The sequence below is a fragment of the Ciona robusta genome, chromosome 9, assembly GCF_009617815.1.
Source record: "Ciona robusta chromosome 9, ASM961781v2".
Taxonomy (NCBI): domain Eukaryota; kingdom Metazoa; phylum Chordata; class Ascidiacea; order Phlebobranchia; family Cionidae; genus Ciona; species Ciona robusta.
Window position 1 is genome coordinate 3,189,204 of NC_143243.1, and position 14,289 is coordinate 3,203,492.

General features: G+C 35.4%; 3 protein-coding genes across 4 annotated transcripts in view; 2 read left to right on the forward strand and 1 right to left on the reverse strand.

The window, feature by feature from the left end:
- LOC149730885 (uncharacterized) lies at positions 1-1,956 on the forward strand. Its single transcript, XM_089884171.1, has one exon. It carries the CDS (start codon positions 461-463, stop codon positions 1,499-1,501), a length of 1,041 nt encoding a protein of 346 aa, XP_089740297.1. The 5' UTR covers positions 1-460; the 3' UTR covers positions 1,502-1,956.
- LOC149730886 (large proline-rich protein bag6-like) overlaps positions 1,934-14,289 on the forward strand; it is a 22,178-nt gene continuing 9,822 nt past the window's right edge. For both annotated transcript variants that reach the window (XM_089884140.1, XM_089884141.1), the window contains exons 1-11: positions 1,934-2,065; positions 5,553-5,667; positions 6,130-6,266; positions 6,746-6,805; positions 7,198-7,401; positions 7,671-7,737; positions 9,745-9,868; positions 10,400-10,526; positions 10,904-11,072; positions 11,426-11,598; positions 12,102-12,130. In XM_089884140.1, coding sequence (XP_089740266.1) covers positions 2,003-2,065; positions 5,553-5,667; positions 6,130-6,266; positions 6,746-6,805; positions 7,198-7,401; positions 7,671-7,737; positions 9,745-9,868; positions 10,400-10,526; positions 10,904-11,072; positions 11,426-11,598; positions 12,102-12,130 — 1,268 coding nt within the window. In that variant the 5' untranslated portion in view covers positions 1,934-2,002. The remainder of the gene's footprint in view (positions 2,066-5,552; positions 5,668-6,129; positions 6,267-6,745; positions 6,806-7,197; positions 7,402-7,670; positions 7,738-9,744; positions 9,869-10,399; positions 10,527-10,903; positions 11,073-11,425; positions 11,599-12,101; positions 12,131-14,289) is intronic.
- Positions 2,419-5,532, reverse strand: LOC149730887 (zinc finger MYM-type protein 1-like). The gene is made up of 2 exons (XM_089884151.1): positions 4,606-5,532; positions 2,419-4,541 (listed from the first exon to the last, which is right to left on the reverse strand). The coding sequence occupies exons 1-2, from the start codon at positions 5,080-5,082 to the stop codon at positions 2,727-2,729; spliced, it is 2,292 nt and encodes a 763-aa protein (XP_089740277.1). The 5' UTR covers positions 5,083-5,532; the 3' UTR covers positions 2,419-2,726.

Sequence of the window (14,289 nt, forward strand, 5' to 3'; positions counted from 1 at the left end):
GATTCACTAGTTGCGTGGAATCTGGAATGTTCTCGTGTGATCTCGAAATGAGGAACCAGGTGACGAATGTGTTGCAATGCCTTTGTTTATTGCGCTATGGTGACATAAAGTTCATTTTAATTGGTCACGTACACTCCAATTTAAAGAGATTGTCAGTGCTGTAAAAGTTCTGTTACGATTGTGTAACTTGTTTCGAATAAAGCTATGTACAATTTTAACAGCTTGGTTGTTACATACATACGTTGTATTTTACTATTTAAAAAATGTAGCAGTATAATGTATGTCCTGGTGTAAGTTTTATCTGTTAATTTTAAATTTTATCAGATGTGCTGTACTGCTGTATGGATTACATTAGATAGGTTAAGAATTTACTGAATGTAAGCTTTATTGGAAACTGGAAAGTGAGTTTTTGGTTCTTACATGCCCAGTTACTTTTGTGCATCTTCGTATTTTCCAAGTCATGAAGTCACCACACAAAGTTCAAGCTGAAGTTGGTACTTCATCCCAAAGTACTTCCAATGACAAGTCAGAATCTGGTAACTTATCCCAAAGTACTTCCAATGACAAATCAAAAGCTAGTACATCATCCCAAAGTACTTCCAACGACAAATTAAAAGCTAGCACTTCAACCCAAAGTACTTTAAATAACAAGTCACCCACCATGCAATTAAACAGGGGTATAAAAGGCAAAATCACACAAAAGTCGGGAAAAGGTGTCAAAATGACTCCTTTTAAAAAAGGGAAAATCAGAAAATCCAATGATCCAAATAAAAAAAGATCTACAAGTTACTGTGGATGGAAAGTAAGTGAAAAGAAAAAAGCTTTGGAGGTTTTTAAGGAAGTATTTAAAAGCGATGATTGCTTTGCCTCCAAAGACATTCCTGAGCATTTGATGAAACAAATTCTTGAAAAAATGGATGGCAGAGATGAAGCTGGTATTCTGGACTTGGTGTACTATTATGAGCGCATAATACGTCAAGAGAAGGTTTTGAGTGCAAATCCTCTTGATATTTGGAAAGACTTAATTGAAGCCATTAGTCCTGAGAATGAACATCTTGAACAACAAATTGCCTCAGCACTTTTAGTAGCAATTGAAGAACCGATTCCTAATGTTGGTAACTTAAAACCTACAAAACAAAGGAAGTCTAAAACGAAATCAACTACAGATCCAAACATAGAATTTCCCAAGCCAGATTTTAACGAAGTATACAAATACCTATCATGTGCAATATTAGGCAAACCACTGCCCCAACTTTCCCCTGTAAATTCGCTTTTAGTGGAAGACTGTATTCAGTCGTTGTCTGAACAAATTAAAATTTTAAACGACAGTGATTTGCGGCAATTACTTCGAAAATCATTTTTATTTATTACACGCGAGGCAGACCAAGAAGCAGAGGCTGATGAAGAAGATAATGTTAAATGTATTCAACAAACTGCTAACATTTTTAATCCACTGGGAATAAATAAGAATGCTATAGTACCTGTTCCACCCAATTTATGATTCATTATATCATAGGCGCCAGACTTGGGATTACAGCGTATGGAGACCTAACCTGAAATTGTCTGCTCTGCATTAATCAATTAACAATAAGATACAACCAATAGGCAATAAGTTGAATTTGTTTTATGGGAATTTTCATCTAACTATCCCTGCCTTCCCTGCATTTTATAACGTTTGATAAATGATATATCTAGTGTCATTAGTAACCTATACATTCTTGATGGATTCTCATTTTTTAAGGTTATGCCACAGCCACACTTGGTGCTTCTGTAATGTTTTCCTGTAATTTTAAAGATATTGATAAGTTACCAAATACCACTGTTCACTAACCATTTTTTATATGTTATTGATAATTAGTGAGTCGTTTGGAACATCAATAACTACACAATTTGACTAAATTTTGCATTCATTTGGTATAGGCTTCGTTTTACATTTATTTTTTCTTTTCGTTTAGAGCTGAAGTTTGATTATTATTTTAAATTCAAATTGAAAAATAGAAAAATGTTGGATATCAAAGTGAAAACGATGAATTCTCAATTAAAGACATTCTCTGTACCTGAATCAGTTGAGTGCTTCTTGTTTTAAAAACCTTATTGGTTCGACCATAGCATTTACATATATGTGTTTAGTGTATGTAAAGGCTATGATTTTAACCTGAAAGTTTCATACACCTTCTACCATGCATACAAATTACTATGTATATAATATATATGTTACTTTGTGGGTTATTTATTTTTTATGTGTGACTGACCTAATTCTGACTAAAAAAAGACAAACAAAGTAATCATTGCAGCCTATAAGTGGATTTATCACATGGCAAAATGTGAAATAACCAGAACATGCTGGGGTTGGTGCTCGTTAAGATGACTTGATAAATCTGTAGTCATTTTAGGGAAAGCTTTGAGCTCTGCTGTGGTAAAATATACATAGGCGTCGATTTTTTAAAGAAATTCATATTTTTTGGGGTGGCAAGACATTTTACAACCGCTGCGAAAAACGCGTTGTCAACAAAGAGAAAACATTCGCCCTTCGCGTGTGTGCGCGCGCACGTGCTTCCAACGAGTATCGTGCTGGAAAGCCCCGTTTTTGTTCGATTTTGTCTAGCGCGATGGAACGAATGCAAGTCCTTAGGTAACGTTTCAAAGAAACAGTTTATTAACAAAAAATGATAAAAACAGAACGAAAAAATAATACAAACACAAAGAACTACAGTCAAATAAATAATTTAAGAACCAAACCGGTTTCGTCGAGTTTGCGTTTTACTAATGAATTCATCAACAATGCTGTTTATGTCCATTGCTTTAGCAGTTTTGGAATGAATATTTAAAATTGCAAGGTTGTTCAGCCTCTGCTGGCTCTGCGTCGAGCGCAAATAAGTTTTGATACGGCGCAGGACGCTGAATGAACGCTCCGCCTCACATGATGTTGTTGGAAGCACAATGTAAGTGGTTAAAGCAGTGTGCATATTCGGCATAATATTTTTCGTAATAGGAGCTTTCAGGAATTGGTTGCGAAGCTCCTTAATTGAGATGTTTAGATTGTCACGGCGACATCGTGCAAACCACTGAACTCGCTCTCTCTTTATATCTTCAGTGTCCCAATCACCATAAAAATTTGAAATTTTTTGTATATTGAATTCATTCAAAGAAGAGTCTTCTAACAGGCGTCGCAATAAATCTGCCAGGCCGAGCGACTCCGAATCATATCTTGCAGATATAGCCTGGGCAGCAGATTGTAAAACATTTTTGAACATATGGGCAAAATACTCTTCGATTTCTGTTTCGGTTACGTGCGATTGTCTTCTCGGTCTTCGAGGCAGGGCAGGCAAATCAATCTGCAGTTCTATTGCAGATGCGGCCGTTTCTTTAAAAAATGCTTTAGCGTTTACAGCGGACGATGCATCGGCGTCAAGATTCCCTGCCAATATTGACATTGCATCTTGCATGTCTCCACTGAGCACTTTCCGTCCCTGGCACAATACATGGGTTGATTTTATGGTGCTAAATAATCGCTCCAAAAGCCGCCAAGAGAAATACGTACTATATTTCTCCATGTATTCCAGGTAAGACAGTGCATTTGAACGAATGCTGCTTTTTTGAGTGGTGTCCTCGCTAGTTTCATGGAGAAATTCCAATATGCTTTTGTAGTTTGTTAGTGCTGCCTGAAGACTACTCAATCTTAATACCCAACGTGTAGGACAAATTGGCCGAATTGTAGGAGAACCAACATTTGACGAGCCAGCAATTATGTTATTAAATTTGTTAAGTCGTTTGGGTGAATCTTTAATAAAATGTACAATGCAATTTAAAGAAGACATTGACCGTTTTACGATCAGGTCTCTTTCGCAGGCATCTTGGCATACGAGATTTAATTGGTGGCCCGTGCAATGCATATATAATGCTTTAGAATTCACGCTAGATATTCGGTTCTGTAGCCCTTTAACTTTTCCCGCCATATTCGAACCACCATCGTATCCTTGCCCACGAATTTGTGACATTTTTAAACCATAACGTATTAGGACGTCCTTTACCAGCTGAAATAGAGTAGCACCGTCACAGTTGCTTGATTCATAGAAGCCAGTAAAAACCTCGTTGCTTTGTAGATCTTTATCACAGTACCTGATGCAAAAACTAACTTGGTTGGACCGAGAAATATCAGACGTTTCATCGATGATAACGGAGTACAGTACACTTGAACAAAGCGACTTCGATTCTATTTTGATTGTTTTGAGCAACTGACGTAACACAGCGTGGCCAAGCATTGATACGATTTCGTTTTGGACATCTGGAGACATAAATTTTGTCGTGGAGCATTTAAGAAAATAATCTTGAATGGTTGAATTATATTTCCCAAGCAAATACAAAAGTGACCAGAGATTGCCGGTTTCTTTCTCATCCCCATGACCACGTAATGCCTGACCCGTTACCCCTTGATGTCGGACAGCGTCGAATATTGCTGTAAGTGCGAGACGATTATTTTTATACTTTTCATCTAAATTCGTATTCACTAACGCAGCCGTAGACGATTCTTCAATGACAATCTATAAATAAAAATAACAATATTCAGTGATTGGAATGAAGAAGAAAATCGACCAAAAGTTTTACCTTAAGCGAGGAGGATGCATTTATGTGGGCTTTTGAATTTGTGTGCTTCAGGATACACTGCCTGCCCTTTTTAAAATCACGCCAACCGTTTGACGTCAACACCCATGGACTCGATGCCAATGCCTCAATGCTTCTCGGGTCCAGACGGTTGCTGGCAATAGCCCAAACACACGTAGAACAACAACAGCTTTGGTCTTCATTAAGATGTAAAAACGAGAATTCCTCAAACCAATGACGTTGCGCACTTCTTCCAGACCCATCTTTTGGCATGAGTTGAGGTAATACTTGTTTTTCGGGCAAGCACAAGTCGGACGGTTTTGAGGCACATCGATGCTGGCTAGTGATCTCCGTCACGTGCGATAGAGGCACCGGTGCCGACGAAGCCAACTCAGTTGCACTTACTTGACTTACACTACCTTCACTACATTTTCTTTTTTTCGCCGGAGAGAAAAAAGCTTCCATACTCGGCTGACTCATAGTTAGTTTTCACGAACGCGGTTATCAATAGTTCGCGATAAATCAGTTTATTACAGATAAATATTTTATTGTAGTATAGTTTTCATATATACTTTTATTATAAACAAAGCACCATTGTTGCGTGTTTAATATACTTTTATTATAAACAAAGCCCCATTGTTGCGTGTTTAATATACTTTATGAAAGCATGCGTATGGCGCATGCCAGTTAAGGTTCAAAGTCCAAATCCAACGAAACAATAGGCTGTATTTCGTCATAATGCCATTTTTAATGTTGCAAAACCATACGGTGAGACGTTTTTGATCGTAACGAACGTTTACTTCGAACGAAATTAATCGCGTAAATGCGACGACGCCAATACAGCGTTAGGTTTTCTGCCATCCTAGGCATTCAAACTGGGGTGGCATGCCACCCCTGCCACCCCGGAAATCGACGCGTATGAAAATATACAAATACGAAATTTATTCTAGATAACAATAAAGGAATTCAAAGATTGGATTTCATCTTCATTTGGAATTTCTCCGGATCAACAAAGATTGATCCTCCAAGGAAGAGTTTTACAAGATGACTTTAAATTAACACAAGGTTAGTTTTTTTCCGGTTTAACAGCCACCTTTTTTTCTTTTCGCTGTGACTTTAAGCTCAACGGTACATGAAATACAACAGCAGCGTAATTAGCAAACAGCAGTGTTATCGTTTTGGATTTATATAATATGTTTAACTTTTTGGATTCAGTACTTTTTTACTAGCCATGCTTTTACTTTTATCCCTAATGTTTAATGAATGTCGCTTTCTGCTTTTTCGTCATTGTTTTAATTTGTTTGATTTTTGCTATTAATATTAAAAGAGATAAGTACAAGTATAACTATATATATCATAGCTATAAGCTTTATGTTCTGTATTTACTATTTAATCAGTAAAACTAACAGCTGTGTATCTGCTGCATTTGTGGAAAAAGGTATATATATATATATATATACATATATGCGGTCTGAAATTGTTTTTATAAAAGTGATTGAGTTTACATTGTTTTATTGTTTTCACCAGAACATCATGAAAAAACTCTTCACCTGGTGCAAAGATTGCCAGTAAGCACAACAACAGTTGCTTCAATGTCAACTGAATCCACCAACCCACCACCAACTACAACACAAGCCAATATATTTCCTGGCCCTGCACAAATTGTAAGTTTAACTATGCATAGGTTATTAGGTTTAGTCCAAACTGGGGCTTAGTGATACTGAGTTCAATGCTTGGTGCTGCCAATCTGGTATCATTGTGAACATCTGTGTGGTTGGGCAAGACACTTAACAGTCCTTGCTTTAACCCAGTGTTTAATAGCCAATAATGATTGTACAAATAGTAAGCCATAAAAAATAGAAAAAGAAAACAATTCTCCTCTCAGTAGATGTGTAACATGAAGTAAAAAGTTGTCACAAAGGTTAGGAATATGAAACACCTATTGACATTTTAATAGCGAAAATATCATTCCTGGGTTCAACCAGGTGGCAATGTTGGCTGAATGCAAATATCTTACAACACATACAGTTCCCTTTTAAACGCGTTGGTTGCGCCACTGGTTTATTCTAAGGTAGTAAAGTATTAAGAAATCACAAACCGCGAAATACCCTATGTAATAAATATTTGTATATATTTGTTTTAGAGCCAGATGTTTCAAAACACAGTTGGCAACATTGGACAAATGATTGGAAATGCTGTATTCGTAAGTCCATTTTTCTTAAACCCTGGATTGTTGTAAAATGTACTTTTCTAAGTAATATTCTAGTACATTTTAAATGTGACACATTCTGTACTTGAAATTTAAAAATGTCTTAAAAGACTTAATATAGCCGTGTTTTCAGTTATACAATTTAGGTTTAAAATAAAAGAACATAATGCTAATATGACGATACTTCTAAAACATTTCAGCCTTAAAAAATATAAAGAAAATTTCAAAGAGACAAAGACCATTATAAATTTTGGTCATGAAAATATTGGATCCACAGCTATGTACAATATGAATAAGTCTAAAGTACAAACTATTAAATAAAGACGGAAACATGGCTATAAAAAATACACCACTGTAGTTTGAGTAAGACTTATTTTTTCCCACAGAGTTCAAACCCAGACAATCCCAACGAACCATCCATGAACCTTCATATCAACGTAACCCAGAGCCCCCATCAGAATAACCCACATCACCCACCTCACCAGGGGAATCCCCCACAACCCCGACGAATGATAAGTGCCCCGAGACGTCAGTTAAGTTCAGCGAATCGAACCTTGGATCAAATGTTTGACATTCTAGATCAACTTGAGGTGATATAATATAAACGTATTGTAATCTTTACGTGGTTCTAGCTATTCATATGTATATCAATTTCAAATGTTTAATTATTTATATTTAGATTCAAATTTTTTTATATAAATTTCAAACAATTTTGTATAAGTTTAAAAAAAATTTTAAACATGCATTCTGTAGCTAAATTTTTTTAAATAAATTTAAATGTCTAGAAACAGTACAAATAAGAGGCATCAAAATAAAAAAATACAGTTACTGTGTATTAATAGTAACATTTATTATACAGCAAAACAACACTGCACCAACCAGCAGTGAACCAGAAGTACCAACCAACCAGGATGGTGTTTATGCAGGTTCTATAATAACCATATTGGTCTTGTAAACTGTTAAGTCTTACATTTATATAAATACCCTACATCTAATTCCGCTAAGGCTTTCTTGCCATTAAAAATGCATGTTAACTTATGTACGCACTTTTGATAAAGACATTTGTCATAAAAATTATACTTTAAATACAGTTTTTTATTTACTTAGTTTTTTTACACTGTTCTTATATCTGAGAATTTAAATGTAAAAGCATTAACTCACTGGCTAAGAGTACAGGCGTGCGGGAGTGCGACACACTCCTGCCAATTTAGGAATTGGCTATTCTTGTTTAATGCACGACTACTGCACGCGTGTATAATGTTTCGACGATAACATTAATTCGTAAAGAAATGTGTAAAAATTTGACTTATATTTGCGCAAACACGATTATTACAACATAGCACCGTATTGTTTGTAAATATGCCGCAAATCACGCCCATTTTACACCTCCCTGATTGACCAATTAGAAACAAAGGAATCGTGGATCAACTATCATTATTACTTGTGCTAGATAAGACAATCGTGTAATATGTATGGCATATGGGAGTATTTAGAATAACAATGTTTAATTTACTTGATTGCGAGTTGCGGATGTGCGTCAGGCATGTAAAAAAAAACAAAGATACGGCCGATACTGATTCGTATTTAAATTTATCTGGCAGTTTCCTAAATCGTAGACGCATGCGTTCTGCTTACGCCAATGTTTTTTACGAATGTTAAAATCGTGTTAAAAATACTAAATTCTCACAGTGGTGTTTTAGTTTTTTACTTATATTTTAACGAATTTTCTTCTGTTGCCCCACCGACAGTGTTTTTTTTTTGGCTATAAGCCAACGATTCCCCGTGCGGTCTTGATAATTAAAAAAGTTCAATCTAGTTTCGTTTTCCCGATTAAAGCCAGATTACCGCGACGATTTCAACTTGCAACACACGCAAACTGTCAGATAAACATTTGCGGGTAAAACGTTTTTTTGCTCATGCAAAAACAGCTTTCCTGATACAAATACGGCGCAGTTTCATGTACCATACTTCTTAACTGTATTCGGTCAGCATACAAATTTTTAACCAAAGCTAGTTTAAAAAACTATAAAACTTATCGGCGATCACCGAGACACCGACGGCAGTTTATGGCAACCGAGGCAACCAACACTTTCTTTTCTACCGTCAACCAACTTCCTCTTAAAATTACCGGGAATTTAGTGGCGGTTTAAGAATGTCTGGTTTGCAAGTCATTCCCGTACAGACACGTGTCGAAATACTGGTGTATATTTCTCACGTAATACGCATTCGTCACGATTCCTATTATTGCGAAATATCTAGTTATGTAAGTCACAATTGCGATTCTCTTGGCTTGTATAAACGCGGGATTTATGATAAAATAAAGCTGTTTGTTATAGGTCAGAACTGCACGAATAGGTGACTTACGTTAACATTATACGATTTGTTACGCAGCCGACCAAGTAAATAAAGTCCAGGCTTCTATAATATCGAGCGGTATTACACTTGCAAATTAAACCACGTTACATTGCGATAAGTGTTCCTGTCGCGTAGAAGGTCTAACTATTGCGTTAAGATACATCCAAATTAAATTGTGTTTGCCGCACTCCCACGCAATTGCAAAACTCTACGCCAATGCATTAACTTATAAACCCGTTTGGAATATTGTTTGAAAGTATTACCAAATTTATCCATACCTAATTTGTGACTTGGTTACTGTGTTGATAAAAGAATACATGCTTACTGAATTGTGCAAAAATAGTAAAATAACATTATCAACACGTAAATATTGTTTTTGTAGTCACTTTTATCATCAATGTTTTATTTTGGATTTAATATATTAAAGTTGATTATGAAGTTGGAACAATAACCATATTATCACCACTCTAAAGAGCAGTGTTAACTAAGCGTCTCCTTTTTTGATGCTCAGCTGAAAACTGGGCCGAGCGCCGAGCCTTAATCAGTTATGCAATTTAATTCTTTGTATTTTCCAACAGCTCCAGTTAGCAACAGTGAGAGCAGTGTTGACCCTGATGCGAGTGGTGATACAGAGGAAGCACAACCAACTGCTCAACCTGGAAACACTGAATCAAACAACGCTCCACGTACAAGCTGTCCAAAGTAATTGAAACATATTGATTACATATATGTATATATGTATATATATGCATAATTACAATGAACTACCTTAATGTCTGTAGTTTGTGTATAGCTATGACCTTGGTAGTTTATTTTCAATATCATATAATAATGTTTCAGTTTAATATAACTTTGTTAGCTTTTCAACCATAAACAATTAACATCATATAATATTGTTTCATTTGGATATTTTTGCTGTAAATCGTCTTATTAGATTGCGGGTTTGCAACCTGCTGCCCGGGAAACCAACAGCATATTTTTCACCTAATGTAACAATAAATTTATATAACAGTTTTTTCTAAAAATTAATGCGTCCAAATTCCATATTTCTGCAGGCAGAAAACCCTTTTTTTAATATCATAAGATCAAAGACAAAAAAAACATTATTGCTCCATGCAAGCCTATGTTTAATAAACATACAGCCTGCAGGTTCGTTCACCCAGTAATTTATACCCGCCCCTCTTGTAATAAAAGATGCTTGTTCCTGCTTTAGATAATATTGTCTTTCTCCAGCCACCCTTCTTTACAAGAACTTGGAGCAACATTCACCCGAATGTTGTCGGCACAACGTAGATTGGAACCATTCCAAACAAGCATAACAACTTTCTTTCATGAAGATACTGCCTTTGAAAGCACAAATGTGAGCTTTTTCATTTTGAAAATTAGTTTTTAAGAGAAATGTGATTTATAAGACATTGATTTAATCCTGTAAGATATTTCCACGTTTCTTGAAACTACAAACAGATTTAATAATATTCTGTTGCTTCTGCTACCAAGCATAATGTAAATATTCTTTCACCAATCTTTCAATAATATGTAAATATCCTGATTGTTTTAAACAATTAACAGCGGTCTATCGGAGTTGTGAGGTTACAGTTTTGTAATTCTTTTTTTTGTTTACTACCAATTAATATTGTTTTTTGTTTACTACCAAATGGGAGGAGAAAATCGAAGGAAAAGATATTTCATCTTCCCCTACCCTACTATATAAGTTTTAATTGATTTAACTTTTAACAGAGTGCAGAGTTCCGTAGCACAGCCAGACTCATAACCTTGACATTACAAGCGCAACAAATGTTGTCTCATGTTCAACAAGCATTGTCACAAGTTGCCATACCACTTGGTAACACACCACCCCGCGTTATGTTGGTACGTGCTCAACCTGCCGTGATACGGACAACTAATAGTAAGTTACATTTATTTATTTACAGGACTAACCCTTAAATTTCAGTCCCATATATGTTAAGGCTAATACCTTGTATGATTAGGGGCCTTTACCCAACATTTGATACAGGGAACAATGTGACATCATTTACTTTTTTAGCCAGGTTTAAATAAAAAACAGCCTTTTACCCTGTTGTTAAGTTTATACCATTGGCAATATTGCCAATATATTATAGAAAAGGATGGCAAGTGGTTGTCAATGCAGTTTTAAGTGAGTATGCAGAGCTGCATGGATGGTAATCCTATAGATAGACAGTTGCAAGTTTATCCTTCATTTATCCTGTCAGATGTTTATATCTTACAATCATTATACAGCAAGTGCTCGACCAAGGATGGGAACAGAGGTCCCCCGTCCAATGAACAACACCCCCCGATTTATGCCACGATCTTCGACAGTTGTACATGGGAGATTCCCCAATCTACCCCACCCCATGCATGCCCCACTACCCCCATTTCCACCAATGCCATTTAACCCAACAGCTGGACCGGTATGTTGTCTGTTTAAGGCTTCCAAAATTTTTTGCTTGCAACCTATTTTAATATTAAAAAAAAAATTCTAAAATTTTTTGCAACTCTTGAGGGTTGTTAGTATAATATATAGCCCACAGTGCTTTGTTTAAAATTGTTATACTCTGGGTAACCACTGAAGTTCGTTGTGAGACTCCAGTCCCCACACGGGGTTGTGACCCCCAGTTTGGGAAGCTATGATATTGGTTAATAAACCAACTTTAGCCTAAATCCTAGATCCCCAACATACTTTAGCAGCTTACTCATATAGAATATAATGCTGCATGATTAAATATTTTGTACTTACTGCTTGATATCATTTATTGCAATATAAAATATTGTCAATATACTGCTGCTGTTTACTTCTTATACAAATGGTATGTAGCATTCATAATTTAAAATCTACAGTTATTAAACAATATTACTTCTAACTTTTCAATTCTATTCGATTTTCAAACAAATCTAACATTTCTATTTTCCACAGAGAGGAAATATGCCACAGTTTCAAATCCTGTAAGTTTTAAACTTTGCTATTTTTTATATATTTTAAATGGTGCCGCAGAAAAGTGCTTAGTGTGTCTGCCAAGAGTAATGGGTTTAGAGCACGACGCTGCTACCATTGTGGGCGAATGTGTCTTTGGGCTTAATAGCACTTGGTCCAACCCAGTGGTTATTAATGGGTTGTCCAAATTATCAGCCGTACATAAAAATAAACAACATATTCTGACACGAGGTGCATAAAGCTCACACGAGGTGTATGAACACCCGTGTTATAACAACTGTCCTTTCCCGGCCACCCGAGGATAAAGCAAGTTACATTTATATATTCAATTAATTTGTCAAAGATATAGGTATTTGAAAAAAAATACTAAACCTAATTATTTTAAAACAAAAAGATTATTGAGTTTATGTATTACAATATCTTTTCATTTTAACAAGTTTAACCTAAAATGAAAGTCATATCTTATATGTTTTTTGGTTCAATTTGTGACTGTGGCATTAAAACCGTTTAATTGTATTTAGATTGTAGATAATAAGAATTTATGATATTTGTTATTGAGTTTTACGATCACTAATGGGTTGTAGCAGAGAATCTGACTCCAAAAAAACAATGTTTGTATATTAAATGCAGAACTATGTTATGAAAACAGTCTGGTATATTATGTACATAAACTTAACTTGCAAAACGCAAGTAACAACAGTAAACTTATTGTATATTTAATACAAACCCATTTATTGAAAACACAAGTCTGGTACATTATGTGCATAAATACAGATTTATTTTACAAAAGATAAACTTAACCTGTAAAAACACAAGTCTCAACAGTAAACTTTAACAAGTAAATCAGTGCTAAACCTTGCAGAATTTATGTTGAAGTGAAACCTTTTGCCAATTAAAGAAATGTACATTACAAATAAAAGTGTGGCATTTAAAAAATAACAGTTACAAAACTTGAATACAATTGTTTTCGGCGCTGTTTAAAACAATGAGTGAATCTAGTGTAGAATCTGATAATCTAGACCTATTCCCACAAAAACTAAAAGCTCTTTCACCATCCACACTTGATGCTGGTATGCTTAGAACACCAAGAGCCACTCTGCTTAGATTTGGAAATTCCGTCCTCACAGTTTTGCTATTCCAGAACTGCAAAATGTTAAATCGCTCATCAGTTTTGAAACGTTCAATATAGGAATCATCAAATGTTGTTCTTATGTACAATTCCACTTCATCATGCGTATGTGCAGCAGGTTGCTTTTCTTGCCAATCCAGAAAGTTATCTTCTACACAATTTCTCTTCTTTTTTATAGCAGGCTGATCATGTGCATAATCCACATGACTCCGTGTTGGTTCATTTTGACCATGAAGAAAATGAGTAACCAAGTCTTTTACTAATTTTTGGATCCTTTTTTTCTCTTCTGTTGTGAAAGGAATTAGGTATTTGAATTTGGGATTAAGGAAAAATCCCACGTAATGTATATCTGTGATTTCAAATTTTTCTTTTAAACAAATTCGTCCTCTGTTCTTTAAACATTTTATAATGCCTGTATCAGTTGGTGAAGTTATAAAATTTCTTTCTAAAGTGCTATAACATAAGAAGACTGACTGAATGGTCGGATACTTGCCAATTTCAAGAGTCTGATATATCTCTAAAAATGGCTTTAAGAAATGTACAAGTGTTTCCACAACACGCCAATCTATTCCATCAAATCTTTCTTCAAGACCATCACTAATTAATATTGATATGATGTCTGATTTATTGTTTAACACAGATTCCAGCATGGTGTATATTGAATTCCATCCAGTTTCATTGCTTTGCTGGATACTTGTGTTTAATTTCAGATTTAAACCAGATTTCTTGAAATAAGCCCCTAGCTTTTTAACTGCTACTACTGTGGTTTTTATCAATCCTCCAAAGGGTTCATTAGGTGGGAAATCTGAAATTTGGCTGGAGGATTGTAGTTGCAGTGTATGTTGCGCTACTGTTGCCAGCATGTGGCAACTACAGGGTATTCTGCAAAAAGGCGTAAGAGCATTTTTTATATTTGCTTCATTACTCGTCACAAAATATACGTGGCTTGCAAACTCTTGTATGGAAAATCCCAACTTTGTGAAGATCGATTCAACAGCCTTTCTTATGTTTTCGGGACTTGTTTTACCATCGGTAACTTCA

Excerpts from the sequence above, each read along its gene's own strand:
- LOC149730885 (XM_089884171.1), top strand. The coding sequence starts at position 461 with ATGAAGTCACCACACAAAGTTCAAGCTGAAGTTGGTACTTCATCCCAA.
- LOC149730887 (XM_089884151.1), bottom strand. The coding sequence starts at position 5,082 with ATGAGTCAGCCGAGTATGGAAGCTTTTTTCTCTCCGGCGAAAAAAAGA. Across the intron at positions 4,542-4,605 it reads ATGCATCCTCCTCGCTTAAG|ATTGTCATTGAAGAATCGTC; the intron begins GTAAAACTTTTG and ends TTTTATTTATAG.